Raw genomic sequence first — 21,320 nt, 5'->3', positions numbered from 1 at the left:
ATAGGTCGTGAACTATATGCATCCTAGGGGTTGATTAACTTGGAAAGACGATTATCAGAAAATTGAGAATTAACCAGGGGATTACTTATCTTATTATGTCCCAAAGTAATATGATGCGAAGAGATTTGCTTTGGGTCCAGCTTGTTTCGAGCACTGATATATCCCTTAGATTTTGTCTGAGCATGTTGCCTTATCTTTTTTGCAACGATTGCCGATGAGGTGGCCCCTGATTTATTATTATTTGTCCATTTCGCACCAAATTGAACTTGGACATTTGACTCATCTAAAATTGTGAACGCATTTGTAGTTTTTATCACATATTTGAAATTTGCAGGTTGATTGTTCTTGTAGGGGATAGAATTGGTGCAAATTCTTCCTGCCTTTTTTCTTTCCCTGCTAGGGTTTCGGGATACCATCCATAGATGCGTCACCAACTGAGATTTAGGGTTCACCGGAAACCCTTTTTTGTTATGTCACTTTTCCTCCATTACAAAGTTTGCATTTTTCCCATTTTTGGTGTCTGCTCTTCTTGGAACTCAAATACATTGTTCATTCAAGGCCTCCTTTGCTAGGAGTCAAACCATTCTTTGTTAGCTCGAGTCAAGGTCAATGGGAAGGTCAGGAGCTGGGTTTTGAGTGGAGAAGATGTGGCCTGCCTCCTCTACTTCCTTGACCATGAGTTCAATGTCCTTGATGTCTGTGACAGATTCCAAAACATGCTTAACTTTGACATAGCCTCGTTGCCTCACTTCCTCTGCTTGATGATTTCACTACTTTATTAGAGCCCTTCCTAGACCTCCCTTCTCACCGTTCTTCATCATGCTGTGAGTCAAGATGCATATAAGTTTTAACTTATAACACATTCCTTCACAAAAAATCATACCTTACAATTTTTTTAAAACATTCTTAATTTTTGAAGATACATTATTAAATTTTAGATTACACTCTTAGAATACAATTAATTTTTTTTATAGCATTTTTACTATATTCAATTATATCAACTAAATTTATTTTCTTATAATCATTAAATTTAATTTTAAATTCTTAGCCATTAATTCTTTATATTTACCTTTTATTTAAAATGTTTCTATTATACCTAATTATATTTAAAATTATAATATAATACAATATATTTTGATTATATTTATTTATTATAATAATTGAATTAAACTTTATTGACAAATACTAGCCTTAATGAGACACTTTATTTTTTATTTTTTTCATCAGTAAGAGGCCCAAGCCAAGATTTATTATTATGTGTTGTGATTAACTATTATTATTTATTAATTGTGTGAGTAGATTCAAACCCAAGACCTCTTCGATAAGAAGTTCACAATTATCATTGTGTTGTAGACTCTTGCCTATCTTTACGAGACACTTGTTTTTATTAATTTTTATGATAAAAAAGTCCTCTGAACTACAAATAAATAAATTCTATTAAAAAATTACACAATTAAATCCTTAAATTGTGAAATATCTCAAACTCAACTTCGCCAAAAATAATGAAAGTTATTCAATTTAAACCCAAAAAAAAAAACCAGAATAAAAAAAACCCAGAAAGAGAAAGAGCTACCGACTCTCTGATGTCCCCTGCTTCCATCGTGTCAAGTATCGGCTCGTCGTACAATGCCACATCGACAGAGGTTAAAAACGTAGTAAAACGGAGCTTTCTACAGAAGACACAATTCTCAACCCACCCAAATAAGAAAACTGGGAGCGAAAATGGATATCAAAAAACAAAAACAAGAAATGGCGACAGGCATGAAGTACGAGCAGAGGCTAGCAGCCGCAGCGCACCTGGCCGAGCTCGAAGATGACCAAGAAAACCTTCCTACTGCCGAGGAAGTTGCCCAAAAATGCAGGGAATGGGGCATCATGGCTGAACTTAAGCCCCACCAGTCCCAAGGAGTCTCTTGGCTCATACGCCGATACGTCCGTGGTGTAAATGTCATTCTCGGTCAGTTATACGTTCTCTATATGATTCAAAGATTGAGTTAATTGAATTTTCATTTTCATGGCAGTGAATGGTTTCTCCGCTATGTGCAGGGGACGAGGTCATTTTCATTACCCTTCTCTACACACTGTATATCATGTTGTTCGTTCAGCATTTTTATCACCACTCCTTCTCATCCAATACCTTTTAGCTTTAAAACTCTTTTTTCGGTATCTATGTTTTAGTTTAGTTTATATCATTATAGTCTGTTCTTTTATCTTGTTACTGAACCATGTTAAAATATTGTTAATATCCACAGCTCTGAAAATTGTTATGGGCAAAATCTTCAGAGTAGCAATAGTAGTAGAATTTGTATTGGTAGCCTTACCGAAGTTTAGTGGTTCGCTTGTGTGAGCTTTACTTCTGCTTAATGCCTATTGGATTGTTCCGAAATCGAAATATAAGTTGATTGACATTGATTTCAAGCTACACGGTTGGATCCAAATAAATCATCACATAATTTTTATACAATTTTTCTTTGCTCTCCTTTGCGTTCTCGTTGGACTTAATAATGTTCTTCTGATTTCTTTTGAGTAGAGATTTATGCTCTCTACTGATGTGATATGCTCGAAAATCCTTTACAGAGTAATTTCCCGACATAACAGATGACTTCAAAAGTTATCCGGGGTATTAGTTTTTTAGGTTGGCTATTCCACGAATATCAGATAGACGGTTGTCATCGAGGAAGCAGTTTGAATTTTCATTTACAGTCAAGGTTATGAAAAATGGTGGGCAGGTTTTACCGCTCTCTATTTCTAGTTCGATTCCACCAAGCTTGAAATTGCAGTCTAAGTCAGTAGTTTTAATTGGCATTTAATTACGAGATCCAGATTTCACATGCTGCTTTGGCCCAAACTGTTGCGTGCATGGATTGTAAGGTCTTCTACCAGCTTTCTGTCAATTGATAATTATTTATATATTCAAATTAACATGATACTTTATTTTGTTTTGATAGTTCTCTCCCGTTTCTTGTTGTGAAACTTACATCTGTGATTTGAATTTTGCCATGAAATGAGAAATACTCACAGTTGCATAGCAAACATTATTTTTAACTTATAAATTTTATTATCATTTCTAGTTGAATTTTCATATTCTAATGCGAGCAATTTTAATTATGTGCGATGCAGAGCTATCATAGGTAAATATATCATGCATTCAAAACATTTCTTATGAAATTTGTCAATGATATAGTTAATTTTTTTGTTACTATCAATTATTGCAGATGGGACTCGGGAAAACATTGCAGGCTATATGTTTTCTGGCATACTTAAAAATTGAAAGAAAACGCCCTGGGCCATTTTGTAAGATCACGAAGCTTAACCTTCAAAGAATACAATTCTGTCTGTTTATCTGCGACTCAGAGCAATTTGAATTTTCATGTCCTGTTCTTATGCTTTATTTTCTTTGCGTCAACTAGTAAGAGTGCAAGGAATGATTTTCTTTCTCTATGGCATATTATGTACATGTAATTGGCCTCATTCTTATAAACATCTCGATCTGGCAGTAGTACTATGTCCACTAAGCGTAACAGATGGCTGGGCATCTGAGTTTGCGAAGTTTTCTCCCAGCCTAAGAGTTCTAAGCTACGTTGGTGATAAAGAACACCGATTAGAGATGCGCAAAGAGATATTTGAATATGTGAGCAAACGAGCTTCTAAATCAGGTGTATGTGCTGATTTCATCAACCATTTGACATTACATTGATTAGAATATATTCTCATATGACTGTTGACAGTCCCTTTTGCAAATTACTTTGAGAAATTTAATATCACGGCCGCTAGTTTTACCGCATCATGATGTTTGATTGATTAATATTCTTGGGGTTTGTAATTGAATTTACTTGTTTTGAACAACTCTCGTGGCCATAAATTTAGATGAGATGCTCAGCATCTTTTTAACCAAGATATGTAGATTGGGCACCTAACGTTCATCCATAAAGCAATTTTTTTTTGTTTTTTCTTGCTTCTTCTGGTACAAGCACTTACACATGTTAGTGCAAAAATGCTACAAAAACATATTATAGGCAATTACTTGTGGTTTGGCAGGGATTCCAATTTTCACCTTGTTAAAATAATGATTGTCTGGCAAATCGTTGACTGGCTTTTTAACCATATATTCACTTTTGGTTTCAAACTCCATACACTAAAGTTCTTAATCCAACATTTTATTTTACATAAGCAGAGGTATAGTTGTCAATAAGAATGACTTCCATCAAACTCAACAGACTTCCTATTACACCACTGCTGTCAAACTTAGAGATTTGAAATGATAGCACCATTCAGAAATTTCAGACAATATATATATTTTAAAATGATATCATTCCTGCCTTTTTACCAATGTGAGTCTCACCCTTTTATATCTCTTAGGAGAGATGAAAGATGTCTTTTATGCCAATACTCAAAAGAGTCACCTCTTCAAAATGGATCACTACTTCCCAACAAGTGGCTCTTTGTAAGCGATGATTTAGTGCTGGGTCTGGGATAAAAGTTCTTCCACAATTTTTTTTTCCCATTAATAAAGTTGTGAGTAATGGCAGTGACTACCATCCTTAATAATTGTGATCTTTTCCTTAGCGTTTATTGTTAAATATCAACAGTGATGAAACAAACTGCAATCACCAATGGAATTGTGAAATTCATATTAATGCAGGGAGTCTTGTAATCTGCAACTGATATATGCACTGATATGTTTTAATGAATTGTCTGTAGATATCGAGATGTTGTCTGAGATGTACCCTACTTCTTACTATCAATGCTTTCAATATCACTGGTTGTGGTTGTTGCTGTGACTTCTCACTAGGATTGCTGAAGCCAAATGATGTACTTTCTCTACAAGATTGACACCCAATATGAGTTTTGATGAGAGGCCATGGATGTGAAAGTGTATTTGCTAGGTAGTATTTGCGATGTTGGTTAATCACCAATTAATATAACTCTTTACATCTCCATTAGAATGTTCTGCTGCTCATATTTAAGTTCTCGTATCTCCAAATATGTTTCTTAGGTGCCATTGCCCACACTCTGCACGTGCATAGAAGACAAACTCACATGTTTGCATTGCATTGAGGTCATGCTGCTGAAGGGAAAGTCCTAGATGCAATGATAAAAGATGCTCTTTTGCATAACTTTGGAGAGCACACATGGGACTAGGAAACTCTAATGAACAAATTGCTTTATTGTCACTAACAAGTCTCCAACGAAGACAACAAATCCCAATAATGACTTCTATATCAAAGTAATCCACCATATAGTATGAGAAATTGTTGGTATATAGGAGCACTAGTGGGGGCGGGGGTGAATGGATGCAAACAAGTAGCCTATCAATTCAATCTTTAATGCAATTAACCTTAACAACAACTTCCAAAGAATATAACATATAACTACATAAATAAAATAAATGCAAACAACATCAAAGATCCACACAATCATCACACATGACACAATGGTTTTTGTATGTGGAAACCCTTTGCCGGGGGGAGAAAACCATAGTGGGGATGACACCTACAAGCCCTTCAATATTGTAGCTAGGTTTGCCCAGTTAGGAGTACAATGAGATATGTTAAGATCTACAATGTACAACTCCTTCTGAGAGTTCACCCTGTTAAAGGATTTTACAGAAAGAGATTGCTTAAGGTCCACCCAATTAAGGTATTTCCCCTGCTGCAACTATTAGGGAACAACAAGTTGTATGATTTGGATGTAACACTCCTCACCTATCATATCCAATCTGTCCTTTGCACTCTAAATTTGCTTTCTGCCCAATACCTCGATCACAAACCCTAGCCCACCAAAATATTTTTACAAATTCATCTAACTTCTTACACATCAATACTAAGAATAGCTCTTTATAGGAACATCACTTTTGTCATTTAATCCTCACCATTCATGCAACTTTCAATCTTGGTGCTCATTTATCACATTCATTTGACATATTTCGATGTCATAATATGTTTTTCTTCACCTCCTCGATCCATACTAGGGGTTTACACGAGATTTTTTCAAGAATAGTCAAGATGTGTTTGACCAACTCTAACATCCTTTTGAATTCTTCTCTTCCCATTTGCCTTGATCTTCAATTGCCACCTTAGCATATCCTCGTCGATTAAGATACATAACCATAACATCTTATCTCACCACATCACTCAAAACCATCATTGATCATCGATTTGAGATCAGCAGCCCAAGAATACTAGCTATTTATACGAGCTATTTTTATTCAACAACTTTATCTATCACTGAGAACCTTGCTTGTCTGTCATCATCTTGAGTTGTGGTCGTAGTCATAGTCTCTACTAGGCATGTACATGTAGTATCTATGATCGCTCAACTTAATTCTCACTGCACAGTGGTCACTACTATAATAACCTTGTGCTGTTAGTCTTCCTGTATACAAGTTGCTGTACTAAATTGCTTTCCTTGTTGCATATCTGGTTAGTTGCTTATTGATCGTTCACTTGTTTTATCCATTGACCCACACAATTGTTTTGATTAGGTTGCCATCAATGACAACCAAATACATTATTACTTTTAACCACTTCACCAATCTGACCACTTCCCATTACAATGCCAACATAAATGTGCTGAAGTTAAACACGAGCTAATAAATGAAATGGAAATATATTCCATACTTCGAGTAGATACTTTCATAGCAATTCTATTATGCAATTTGTTTAAAAAAAACTAATAACCATGACAATTTACAAGATTGTGTCTATGGCTTCAATAATTATTTACCATGGCAAATGTTAAAACATTCATTTATTTGTGGCAAGGGCTCTGATTTGATCAAATATTCCTAGTAGAAGAAATAATATTGGTGGCCAGGCAATGTTCGAACTAATAAAAATGTTCGATTGATAATATTTGATTTTCTCGACTATGAATACCAAATACTTCTTATTGGAGAAATGAAATAAACCATTAAAAGATAACCAAATCATTCTTTTTCACAAGAGTTTAATATTTCCCCACAATGTTCCAACTGATTATATATCAATGAAATATTTGACCTTCCATATGTTTCACGACAAGGAATTTTATGCCCAACTCTGACCATGTGAAATATTGCTCAAGCTAATACCGGTCATGAATTAAAGTCAATGTCCGTAAACACCTTATTGACTGCAAATTTGTCTCTACAAACATCACAATGTTTCCTGTCTAAACCTCACCAATATTTCCATTCTAAACCTAGGCTAGTAGGAGAACCTGCTTTGATAGCATGTTGAAATTTTAATTATTTGTAGATTATGTGTTTTTATATTCTTCATTATATTCAAGAGGAAGATTTGGTCCTCCCTTTCATACATTGGTAGTGCCCCTTCGCCAAGGTCACCGCTCTTGGCTCAATTTAATTAATTAGAATAATTATCTTATATATAATAATATTATTTTAATTATTTTACAATACTATTATAATATTAAATAATTATTAAGATAATAATTATGTTAGAACAATACGTATAATTATTATAATCATTGTGAATCGGATATGTAATCTTCTTGAAGCTAATTTCAACATAAAAGACTGTAGAATCTCACAGGGAGATTAACTCATTTCTATTCGAGGAAAGTGGAAAACCCTACCTATAAAAGTAAGAATGAAGAAAAATACAACAATAAACCAAAACAAAAGGTAGGAGAAAACTACTTTCGAACATGCAAACACAAGGCAAAGGCACTTACAGGGGCAAAATTACAAATAAGAGGGCTATAATCATGTGAAATGATCGATCACACTGAACGTTGTAATGAAGCTTGGTTGCATGGGTTTGCGGAGATAGCTCTTTGAATGCAAGGTGGGTGTAAAATGAACCCTAAGTCACCTTTTTGGGTGTAATAAATGTACTTTGGATGGTCATGGGGTTTGGAACTCTAGCGTGCACAAAGGAAACTAATACTTTGGGGTTCGGGGGTTTTGGGAAGTGTTGGAATTGAACCTTCCTAGATCTCTTGCGATCTTGAAGTTTGAAATGTCTAAGGGAACAAAGGGAAACAAAGGAAAACCCTAAGGTCCGAGATTTTGAAGGGAATTATGGGAAACCCTTAGATAATCTAGAGTTAGGGATTTTGTTGGAAAAATCAAGCAAAAGAAAAGGGGGCAAATAAGTAAGGGTAATTGAAAACAGTGTACTTGAATTTTGTCAAAAAAGACATAGGGATGAGTATGTATTGCATAACATTATACAAATGCAATCTCTCACAAATCGAGAAAACCTATCGGGTCAAGAATCCTTTCCAAAAGAGAGAAGAAATAAACAAGAAGGGATGCTATCTTGAGGATTCAGTGATGCCCTTCAAGCACTACATCTATTAGGATTTTACAATCAATGATTTTTGCATTGGAAGGAAAAAGAGACACATGATACCCCCCCCGAACGATGAAGAGGCTCCAATGTCAATGAAGCATGCTTAAAAACAAAGATAATCTAATCCTTGTAAGCAACATATCTTGCTTTATATGAAACAAATCCATATAACAGTGAAGAAGCCACTCCATGTCAAAATAAAAGGATTAAGGAAGCCTCCAAATGCATAATAACCCAACTGGCTCATACTACTGTAGTGTTTGATAAAATTGTTTTTGTTTTGAAATCTCTTGCAATCTGAAATGTTTGATATAATTCTAATTTGCAGCAGACTGAACACATTCCACCTTGAGCTTTAAATGACACCAATCACAACTTGTATAAGAAAGGCCCACATCCTTCAGCAGTCACCTACAATGCCAATAATGGCTCCAATACTGCAGGCCTTTAAATTCCCAGATAATGGCATTAAAACCAGATTTCCGATCACTTTCTAGATGCCCAGATTTGTGATTGCAGCAGTTTGGGAAAGCGCCAATAATGATGTCTGAAAGCTCGAATTTCCTTCACAAATTCAGCCAGCTAAACCCTCTACTTAGAAACAGTAGCAATAGTTAGGAGGAATGACAAATCGTATACCTCAGCACAATTTGCCAACCAATTTTGGAATAATTCTCAGAATTGAATCTATAATACTTCAGCTGCAGATCCCAAACCCTTATATTTCAGCAAGGGCACAAAAATCAAAACTTCAGAAATGTCACAAAGACAACAAAGAAAGATAAGATAATCAAATAATTGGATGCTTTTCTCATCAGATGTCCTTATATTTATAATCTCCAAATGGCATCGGTTTCCCAAAAGAAATCCATTAAGAAGCTTACTCTACACAACATTAGAATATATTAAAGTGCCATTAATATAATTTATTAATTGCTTTTAGCTTCAGAAATAACCTTTTCCACCATAACTTAAAATTCTGACACGCAAGGCCACTGTTTCTTGTTTCCATGATTGAAAACTTTTCGTCCCTGTTCCAACGAGCTATGATATTGAGGTGACCAACTAACAACACTATAAAAAATAGCAGCCTCAACATATTTATATGAATAATAATAATTCACCTGTCTTGCGAAAACAACTGAAGAGGCATCAAAATCAAAATCTGACAACACCAAAGTGACCTTGATGATGAAAGATGATGAATGAACCTGATGGAGTGACTTACTATAAATAGATGCTCCCTCCAAGATTCTTGGAGCTCAAACTGGAAGCTCGAAATAAAAACCGAGACCATCCTCCAACTCCTCTAACTCAACTGAGCTCATCGGAACCAACAAATGACTTACTATAAATAGTAAGTTCTTCAAACAGAGCCAAAACACACCATAGGCTGCTAGAAAGCCTATAACCACACAACTGAGACCCTCAAATCCCAACGTCAGCTCATGAGGGTTGCGATGGTGAATTGACCTGGCCAACTGTAGGAACCTACTAAAATGGGGACATTATAGTCCTCCCTCCCTAAGATTGCTTGTCCCAATGCAATCCCGGAGCAAAATGAACATCACAATCCCCGTGGATCTCAAAGTTAGAATTGCGTACTACCCCTACAGTGTACAAGAAACTCCTATAGCATCAGTACCCAGATAATTGATATGAATGACAGAATCATCTAGAAATTGACTGTAGACGTTGATGGTGATGACAACCCATTGGAACTCAATCCAATTGAAAAACCAACTCTGTCCACACCTGAGTCCCCATTAAACTGATACACCCAACTGCATTGTGGCGATGGTAACAACCATAGGTACCTAAAACACTACCACCAACTCCAACCTCTGCCAAATTGTTCTGGGTGTAGAGGTACTGCAAGGGGTCTAATTTGCAGCTATCAATCCCATCTGCAAAAGATGTTGCTAACAACCCATCCCATAATGGATGGTATGAAACTAGAGCCAACCCACACCAACATGAAACCAAATCCTCTACCTGTGGGTCAAAATAAAAGTGACGAGCACTCCTCATAGTGTAATGTTGATAAAAACTCCCATTCTCTGTCAAGGGCTCATCAGTATTAGTCTGGGAATCAGAAGATGACTCCAATCTTTGACTATAAACTATTGGTCGGGCAGGATCTTGGGCAATCCTCTCAGCGAACCCAACCTCAAAATCCCTGTGGGAAAGCATAGTAGACAGTCTCTACAATCTTTCCCACCAACCTCTGAATGGCATAGGAGCCTCGGATGAGAGTACCCTTAGACACTGTGCGAATCCTCCTGCACATCCGAACTCTCCAAAAGATACTCCATGAAAGACTGTGTGTAGTAGAAATTATATGTGGAAGCATCAACCTGCTCCCCTGCGACCCACAATTGATCCCACTGAAAATGTGGCACTACCATTTGTCCAATGGTACCACCTGTATGAAATGAAGAACTAGATCTGCTTTCGGTAGAAGAAAGCAAATCAATATGAGAGCTCGTCTCCCTTGATGCTCTCACCTCCTTCGTACCTACTGCACCCATATACTGGACGGATGTGTCGACGACATCATCACATCCCTCATCCCCAACCCTAGAAGCAAACTCACCACCAACCACAATATGTAACTGAACAGGGTTTGGGGCTGGTGTCGACTGTATCCGCTGTAACTCCACGATAACCTCATCCAATTGTGACTGTGACTCTTGAAGAGCCAACTAAGTATACTGAAGAGAGTCCATAGTCACCTCAAGCTCCTGGGTAAGCTCAGCTACCTCCTCCTCTTTCCCTAACAACGTCTCATAACAGGTGCTACCCTACTCTAGAAGGTAATCCCTGTCAACAACTAACATTGAGTAACTATGCTTCAAGATCCTGACAGCCTATCAAAGTGTATGAACCTTTGCTAGAGAAAGACTACTATCACCGTGCTCATCTAACAGAGGAGCAACCCAACCAGATGTAGCCAGCATCTAACGAATAATATCATAATGCTCAAGAACTGAAAAAATGTCACTATCACTCACCTTCAGTTGACAAGTCACATGACGCCTTTGTAACCCTTGCCTCCTATGTAAGCTCTCTGTCTCACTAACTGCACTGTGATATAAAACCGAATCAGAATTGCCCATCACAAGATCACTCACTGCATGTGTGCTATCAACCTTTCATAACTCCGCATCCGAGATACAACTACTACGTACCTCAATCAACTCCTCATCTGAAGAAATGGAAGCCCTCAATAATATCAATATCCCCACATGTCTTAGCTTCCACCTCAAAGGATAGATCCTGTAAACATGGAGCTTGGGACACAACCAAAACCTCCTCGGAGTCATTAGTTGATACTTGGCAAGGGATATCATACTCGGTGCAACTCATAGCATCATCAAATGTGTCCATACTATCTGCATCCACATCTCCTAATAAAGCCTCAACTATTGACACCTGACTCTGCACACCATGACTCAACGTTAACTTGTGAATCAATAATGCTAGAGTATGAATCCACATCTTCTGACTCCATTGTATCACCCAAATCACCAACATCAAAGCTGGGTGACTCCATACATGCATCGGTACCACCTGAGGAAGCAACTGCCTCCTGCATCGGAGCAACACTATGACAGGTCACATACAAATCTCCAATAATAATCTCCTCCTTGAGAGAGTGTGAAGTATTAGTAGTAACAATTGCATCAACTGTCTCTACACTAACTGCAGCAACAACTCTAGGAGCCTCAACTTGTTGAAGCTTAGTGCCGCTATCCTCTGCTACTGACACAACCACATGCCCTTGTGAAATAAGTCCATCATCAACACTGTGGATAGGACTAGTAGGTGACGTACTGAATGGAGGTCCATTTGCATCATGGACACCTGTCGGGGAAAACTCACGCCTCCTTCCCGCTGTCCGTCTAAAAACGGAAACCATATATTTCGCGGCTCTCTCAACCGTCTCAGGATTCAACAAGCTTTTCCGCTACCCTCTGCTGATGAAGCTTAAGTTTCTCCATACTTTCTCTCAAGGCATTTAATTTTCTGCTATCTTCCTTACTACTCCGCCAACTCCTGGAACTACTAGGCCTCATGTATATGTCCATAGTTGGAAGTAACAAGAGTGCTGATCACTCTAGTCACAACAACAGATCTGAAATAAATAATATTTTTCTCCCCCACAAGATGGCAGGAAACCTCTTTGATACCATTGTAATAACTCAACTGGCTCACACTGCTGTAATGTTTGATAAGATTATTTTTGTTTTGAAATGTCTTGCAATCTGAAATGCTTGATATAATTCCAATTTGCAGCAGACCGAACACATTCCACCTTAAGCCTTAAATGACACCAATTACAGCCTGTATAAGAAAGGCCAACATCCTTCAGTAGTCACCTACACTGCCAACAATGGCTCCAATACTGCAGCCCTTTAAATTCCCAGATAATGGCATTAAAACCAGACTTCGGATCAGTTTCTAGATGCCCAAACTTGTGATTGCAGCAGCTTGGGAAAGCGCTTATAATGACTTCTGAAAGCTCGAATTTCCTTCGCAAATTCAGCCAGCTAAACCCTCTCCTTAGAAATAGTAGCAACAGTGAGGAGGAATGACAAATTGTATACTTCAGCACAATTTGCCAACCAATCTTGGAATAATTCTTAGAATTGAATCTACATTACTTTAGCTGTAGATCCCAAACCCTTATATTTCAGCAAGGTCACAAAAATCAGAACTTCAGAAATGTCACAAAGACAACAAAGAAAGTTAAGATAATCAAATAATTGGATGCTTTTCTCATCAAATGTCCTCATATTTATAATCTCCAAATGGCACGGGTTTCCCAAAAGAACTCCACTTAAGAAGCTTACTTTACACAACATTAGAATATATTAAAGTGCCATTAATATAATTTATTAATTGCTTTTGGCTCTAGAAAATGACCTTTTCCACCATAACTTAAAATTTTGACATGCAAGGCCATTGTTTCTTGTTCCCATGATTTAAAACTTTTCGTCCCGGTTCCAACAAGCTATGATACTGAGGTGACCAACTAACAACACTATCAAAAATAACAACCTCAGCGTATTTATATGAATAATAATAATTCACCCGTCTTGCGAAAGCAACTGAAGAGGCATCAGAATCAAAATTTGACAACACCAAAGTGATCTTGATGATGAAAGAAACTGACAAGGTGACTTACTATAAATAGGCGCTCCCTCCAAGATTCTTGGAGCTCAAATTGGAAGCCCAAAATAAAAACTGAGAGCATCTTCTGACTCCTCTAACTCAACTGAGCTCATTAGAATCACAAGATTGACTTACCATAAATAGTAAGTCCCTCAAACAGGGCCAAAACACACCATAGGCTGCTGGAAAGCCTATGACCACACAACTGAGACCCTCAAATCCCACTGTCAGCTGACGAGGATTGCAATGGTGAATTGACCTGGCCAATTGCACGAACCTGCTAAAAATGGAGACATTACAAAATGTGTCTTTGAAAATTGAGTAGGAGTCTCCAAGGTTGAATAAACCACAACATAATCATGGTCAAACTCAACTCAGAAGCATGAAAAAATCAAGAGGAGAAAAGTAATGAATGCTAATCTCAAAAGACAATGAATATTGGGTAACAATTGTGCTAAAATGGTCGATAAAGAGAAGAGAAAGCCTCTCAAGCATGTCTCCCAAATCTGCAATAAGAGACTTAACAAACAAGTTTGAAGCACTTGTCAAATGCTCCTCTCACAAAGCAAGATCTGAAACACTAAGGTCATCCTGATAAGTGAAGCATTGAAATTTGAAGAAGCAAGAGGTTGAGTAGGAAGTTCAATGCTAATCTATAGTATGCGAAGATTCAAGTTATCAAACTTCTCCTCACAAACATGATTTTCCCTTGATGAAAGGGTGTGAACATTAGCCAAAATAACAGTACCGCGAGGAGCAAAGTGAGGAAAGGAGTACAAAGAGAATAAATGATCAACTAGACCCTCGTAACAATGATCTCTCTACTCTCTATGCCCCTTATGTATGCATAATCAAGAGTGAATTGAATTGATTTACCTCGTCTACTTTGAGCACTTCGATAAACAAAAAGGAGAATAGATAACAAGGAGGAGGGTACACAACGTACATTAAATGTGCCCTCTCCATGTTGTTACCCATAACTATATCAGGTGAATTACAAGGTACATAAGAAGATAACATTTGATGAAATGCTCTTGAATCAAGAAACCATTTCCCATGTTCAAGAACAATAGAGGGAAAGAGTGCCTTATGTCATATTTTAACAAATCTGGTTTGCAAGTCTTGTAGTTGACTTTTTTAACGAAGATGCTTTTGACTGTGGATGCTGAAGGAGGAGACACTGATGATGGCAATATGATGCTCTTTTCATTAAGTTGTGTGAGTTCACTGATCTTCATATCATAACACCTATGCTAATAATACTCTCTTGTTTTGCTATAAGCACATTTTAACTTGTTGTAATATGATTCTCATTTGGAAGAGAGATTTGAGTCAGGGGTACATTGTGAAGGAAAATCCTTAGCTTGCCCATTAGAATTTGAAATCTTTCTTGTGTTTCTTGCCTTTTCCACTTCAAGCTTTTGGATTAGGATTTTTCGCATGAAGAGCCTCTCACCTTGGAGACTTCAATGTACTCACTTGTGCAAACATTTTTTGTTCCATTGTGATTTGAGATGTAAATCCATCAAGAGAAGACATTTTGTACACAGTGCTGAAGGCATCAAAAGTAGCATACAAAGCATAAACAAACATTGAATAAGAAGACCTATCTTAGAGATTATAGATGGAGAGAATTAATTGTTCACCTCTATAGTGATCGGACAAGCAATCGATTGTAGTCTGAGAGGATTGAGATTTGTGAAGAAGTCTTGGATATTGTCAAAATGTGAATGATCAAAACTCATTAGTTCATTCTCCAACTCGAATTTCCTCATCCTATTTGACTTACCAAGACTATAAGGTAGTCTAAATTTCATTAGGACTTCTACAAGATACAAAATTATATCTTAGATTAAGATAAGTAAACATAATGATAGTGTGAAGAGCTTCATCTCTTTTAGTAAACTATTTTCTTTTTTTCGTAGCACTTGTGAATTCTTGGTCTATTCTAAATGTGATTGTTGGCAACTTTAGTTTCAAGAAGACATCCGTTTTCAATAGCTATGTAATTTTTAATCATGCCTCCATGACTTCATCTAATAAGCATGAGAGCTGCTCGTGTAGGAAGATACTGTGATCGTTTGTAATTGGTACCATGCTAGATGGATGTCTGCAGGTGAGAGGGTCATTGTGATTACACAGAGCTGAGAATGTGTAGGACATCACTTATTTGCGTGGATGACAGTAGATTTGAGATATGAAGCAAATGAGAGTTGGAGCCATGATTTGCCTAACTCCGCAGGCTTATCTTGGACAAGATCCATGCTGCATCAAATATATTGCTCATCGAGTTTGACCTCCCACTGTGTGTTGGTCGAATGAGTAACTGCTCAATTTTTTAGTCTCCGTATTCTCCAATTCAAGTCCATCGGTAGGGGATTTGTAGAATTGCTTCCAAATGTTTGCTACACAGGACTACATTGGATCTCTTTGCCTATGAGTGCATCGGACAAATTTGATTGTGCTGCTAATTTGAAGACCCGCATGGAGAGTGGTCGAGCTGAAATAGAGATATAGGCTAGTCCCTGTATGCGTAGAGGTCGACAATGACCTCTATGGGTTGGAGAATGATGCAAGTCAGAAGGGCTGATGTACTGGAGATTGGCAAGGGTGCCACTAGGATGTGCAATGATCGAGCGTAGTTGATTGCATCTCTCTAATTGATTCGACCCCTAGTCCTATGCAACGGAAGAAAAAGTATATTCAAATGAGCGAGTAGAATAATGATTATTGATTATTGACAGATTCTCATGCATTGGTAGGAGAGAATACATAACTCCTGAAAGGATTAGGTGAATAAAATAGGGGAGATCAATGATTGGTTCGACCCGTTATTGTATGGCATTGACCTTGAATAGGAATTTGGGTCGATGATGCCCAATCCTATACAAGTCTGCCAACCACTCCATATAAGATGCACTTTATATATAACCGGATTTAGTGATGTTAGCTGAGGTAAGGGGGTGAGAGGGATTAATCTCCCCTAATCGGTATTATTAAATAAATTCAATATTCTATCTTGGTGAACATGTAAGGGTCATCAGTGGTATAGATAATTGCAACAAATAGAATATATTGACTAAAGTGCGAAGCAGAAATTAAATTCTATTAATTAGGGATATTAATGGGATTGAAGACATAACGTTAAGGTGGATATATTTATTAGTTGAAGGTTTATTTCAAGTGGATATTTGCTCCAAAACAATGAGAACTATTTTTTATAGTTATATCTTGAGAACTATTCTTATATACTTCTTGAAATTAATCTCTTGCCTTATTATTTTAATATGTACTATAAGAGTTTATTTTTGCCTTGATCTTTTCCTCCAAGTATGTTCTTGTAGGAAAAGGGAGATTGATGTTTAGAGGGAGTTTGACACATTTGTCTAAAGGAGCAGATAGAGGATATGTTTCAGTTGATCTTTGAAGATGTTGATCATATCAAATGTAGGGGGAGTATGACACTTCATCAAAGGCAACTTTGGTTGAGGAGCTCAGATGATCGATTTTCAGAGGGAGTTCAAAAGTCCTTGTGAGTGACTATGATTTTAATGTGCGTTCCCCCTATGTACATCATGAGGAAGCGACGACTTCCAAATGATCATTTCTTGTATTTGTAGAAGTTATTGAAAGGTGACATCTTACAATAACTTAATTTTCTATTATGATGGATATCTTACGATGTCTATGCAAATTATGATAGACTATGCATGGTGGATGTTTATATGGTATACATTATGAAAATGTGTGTGCACACACCTTATGAACATTTTTTGAGTACATGGTGAATGTCATGCAACTTGATGTTCTGGAGGGCCATTACTTACAGTACTTGGTGAACATCTTGCATCTCGACATTACTCAAAGAGTATTTGGTGAATATCATGTGTTGAAATTCTGGGAGACCAATACTCATCATATTAGATGTGATATCAAACCTTATTTGAGTACTTGGTGAATATTATGTGTTGATATTCTGGAAGACAAATACTCATGATATCAAAATGTTACTTAAGAGTATTTTGTGAATATCATGTGTTGATATTCCGTAAGACTAATACTTATGATATCAAATGTGAAATCAAAATGGTGGATATCTTTTGATCAAAAGTATTCTTAAAATTTATTATTCCTAATATTACCAATGGTGTAATATCTATCTTGTGTTTATCTTCCCTAGCTAAAAGGGAGTGTTGATGTTCGATAGCTTCTGGCAGATAAACCTATATATAATTATAGATGAGATACACTTGATATACATGAGTTCATTATATTTGAGATATAAGTTTATTGTTATATGAGAGGAAAATATATATATATATATATATATATATATATATATATATATATATATACATATATATATACATACATATATATATATATATATATATACATACATACATATATATATATATATACATACATACATACATATATATATGTATGTATGTATGTATGTATATATATATATGTATGTATGTATGTATATATATATATATATGTATGTATATATGTATGTATATATATATATATATATATATATATATATATATATATATATATATATATATATGTATGTATGTATGTATGTATATATATATGTATGTATGTATATATAAATTTGTGATTATATTAATTATCTGAATAACTAATAGACATGTCCCATGGCTTATTCTCAATATAAACAAGAGATCGATGTCATTTGGAAAACACATACCAAGAAGGCAGCGCTTAGTACATTTGCAACATATCCAAAACTTAACATATTCATCTAGGCACAAAGAAGGCCACTCTTTTTGATAGTGAAAAGAACACAGATATAGCCCATGGACCATGCCTCGCTTCATTAATCGATACAAAGTGAAAAGTATATGTTGGGCATCTCATCAATACAAAGTATATGCATGATAACTTATTAATCTTGTGCATAAAATATGTGAAAGTATTTATAAGGTCTGATAGAAAGGAATCCCACCCCAGTGAGGCATGAAAGTTAGTGATCATTGGGAAACATTTTCCATTTCTTCTTTGTTAAGTACAATTTTGGATAGAGTTGAGCAAGAGATGACATTCAAGCTGAGTTATAAATGGTTTGCGTGTTATGAATTCAAATGTTTGTTGTTGCATTTTAGTTCTTTTGGAGGAAGACTAGAAATGCACGGAGATGTAGGCACAATGCCTCCTATCCCTGGAAAGGTTTGTATACTCACCTCTTGTATAGGTGACAATTGCTAGTGTTAGAGACACATGCTAGGGGTGAGATACGTGCCCAATTGAAACCCTAGTATATACGGTTCAATGATCCTATAACAATCCAATCTTGAAAGCAAAAATAGGCAAATCTCTTCTGCTGTGTTTTTTGTGTGACAACTTCCTATTTTATACTTTGTCCATTAATATCTTTTATACCTTTTACCTATAAAGCAAAAGACTAGAACACCCCAAAAATAAGTATTGAAGCATTAAGTAAAAGAATTGGGCCTGGCCTCCAATGGCTAGAATTTTTTTTTGGAAGTGAGCTAAGGTTTGAATATTTTCGTATCTCAGGGTTTGAAAATCCATCGACTATGCTTGGAAGTGTATTAGCATTTACATTGCAACTTCAATGCTTCAAGTTAAATACACAACCATTGATTTTTTGTAACATCCCCTTTTTTGGGTCTTAACTAACAACTAACATATCATGGGAGACAGTTACTATTTCAGATTTATGGACATTAGAAGGCAATTATAACAATTATTTTTCAAGTTCATATAAAATTGATCAATGGTTATACTGGATTAATCGAATTACCTTAACCAAGAATTGGAAAAACATTTCATCATCAAATCCAATAAATCTAGTTACTATCATAACTAACCATTACTTAATGAAAAAAAAAGAAATCGTTTTCTACCAATAAAGACACGATACTTTTTCTAATCACATGAAGACAATTTAATAACTACTTTTCATATTTAGAGGGAAGAGAACCAATGGCTATAATAGAATAACTGATTAGATGATATTAACCATCTAACATAACTTCAATTTGAAATTCACAAATTCATAAAAAAAAATACCGGTTATCAGAAGACATTTGAAAAGTAGATCATATCCCTGTCTTGTGCAAGCCTTGGCATTTGGTGGAGAGAAGAAGCCTTGTTAGGGGCTTAACCTCCCAACCACAAACCCTTAAGTATCCCCACACAATCTCAATTGGGAAAGGCCCTCCCTACCCAGGATTAGGCGTAGGATGATCACTGTCCAACCACTAAGAAACCTGGTGTATCAACCCATTGCTCAGCTAGACAACAAGACTTATACTCTGGACTACCATGAGATGGCACATGTTTTTAACAAATCATAATTACTTGCTTGAGATACTGATGGTTCTTTTCTTTTTTTCTCATGTAAGAATAAGCCTTAATCGAATGATTTCTTTCTCACACACTTCATCTCGACCATGCTGGTCTTCTTGGATGATTCATCGAGGGGATCTATGAGTAATGGTAGTCACAACCAATAATCTGCCTATTTAGCCTTGGCTTATAAAAGAGAAATAGGAATTCATATCTTATTATGTGTTGCCAACTCTTCTGCTATTCTGGTGTTGGCATTTAAAAAGGAAATTTAGAAATGTTTAAGAATTCATATAACAACCAATATGTCCGCCAAATAATCGTTGATAACACAAATGACAATTCCTTTAAACTTATTCAGTGATTAGCCATTTTGGCTTGCTAAAAACACAATGGTATAGAAGTAAGCTCTTACAAATCTAATTCTTTAGGATACTTGATTCTCATCGCAAGAAACATATGGCATGATGTTCTTGTATAAGTCTGCCCTGTATTGGCTTGTATTTCAGTATTACTTTCACAAATAGAAATCATGTATTTCGGCTCAGTCTTACCGTTTATAAAAAAAGATCATCGTTTTGTGTTCAAATGGTAAAATAGCATAGGAAAATCTTAATTGCTTTAGTCAAGCATTGCGATCTATTTACATAATATATATTGATACATATGCAAATTTAACAACATGACCTAGCATTGGTCGGATTTGCAAAATGTGTGTAGCTCCGACTGCTTGTACGAAAGGCCTTCTCCAAGAGGCTTCGAATTGTAATGAATGGCTATGCACTGATATAAGAACTTTTAAAAGGAACCAACCTCAAAAATGATGAATCAATTGTAGAAAGAGAGCAGAACAAAGATTGGTAATGAGGCAATAATAATATGTCGATTTGCAAAGATGAGAATAATATAAACAAGCAAGAGCCATTACATGAAATGTGGCTCAGTTACGAGTAAGATACGAGTTACAAGATTCTCTGCCCGATTCTCTGCCCATTGGCTCATTGGAAATAATAATAATATTGATAATATGGCCCTTTAAAATAAATAATAATAAAACACTATGAGAGCCATATAGAAATGTGGCCGCTCAAGGAGAAAAATAAAACTATTGCCAAGGAATAATATTAAAACAAATAGTAGTATCCAAACATAAGATATAGGGGCCAGTGACATAAGATAATATTAAAACATAAAATAATATTGCTTAAAGGTAACTATAGTACTCAATTTGATTTAAGCTTGAGTAATTATTAAATTATATAAGTTTGATCAATTAGCTCATGGTTTGTCCCTTAGTATACCCTTGCTTGCCTAGCCATTTTCCTTGGTCATCGTGGCTTAAGTCTCCCACCTATTTGCTCAATGGTAGGTGGTGCCCTCGTGCCCAATTCCTTTTTGGCAATGCTTCGCCCCCTTCGACGTGCTCTTGCAAGGAAGAATTTCTCCATGATAATATCATATTCCTCAATATAATCACAATTACTGTAACAAGTGATT

At 36.1% G+C, this 21,320-nt stretch overlaps 1 protein-coding gene across 2 annotated transcripts in view; it reads left to right on the top strand.

Moving 5' to 3' along the window:
• Positions 1-1,637: 1,637 nt before the first annotated feature.
• ASG3 (SNF2 domain-containing protein / helicase domain-containing protein) overlaps positions 1,638-21,320 on the top strand; it is a 251,288-nt gene continuing 231,605 nt past the window's right edge. The window contains exons 1-3 of one of the 2 annotated variants that reach the window (XM_089786804.1): positions 1,638-1,961; positions 3,216-3,294; positions 3,498-3,658. In XM_089786804.1, the coding sequence (XP_089642930.1) occupies positions 3,216-3,294; positions 3,498-3,658 (240 nt within the window). In that variant the 5' untranslated portion in view covers positions 1,638-1,961. The remainder of the gene's footprint in view (positions 1,962-3,215; positions 3,295-3,497; positions 3,659-21,320) is intronic. The other variant, XM_089786805.1, reaches the window with a different exon arrangement.

Source organism: Cupressus sempervirens, chromosome 6 (assembly GCF_028749045.1).
Source record: "Cupressus sempervirens isolate cs-2001-9-10 chromosome 6, ASM2874904v1, whole genome shotgun sequence".
Lineage (NCBI taxonomy): Eukaryota > Viridiplantae > Streptophyta > Pinopsida > Cupressales > Cupressaceae > Cupressus > Cupressus sempervirens.
Note: the sequence above shows the minus strand (reverse complement) of the source record. Positions and strands in the feature narration are given on the sequence as shown.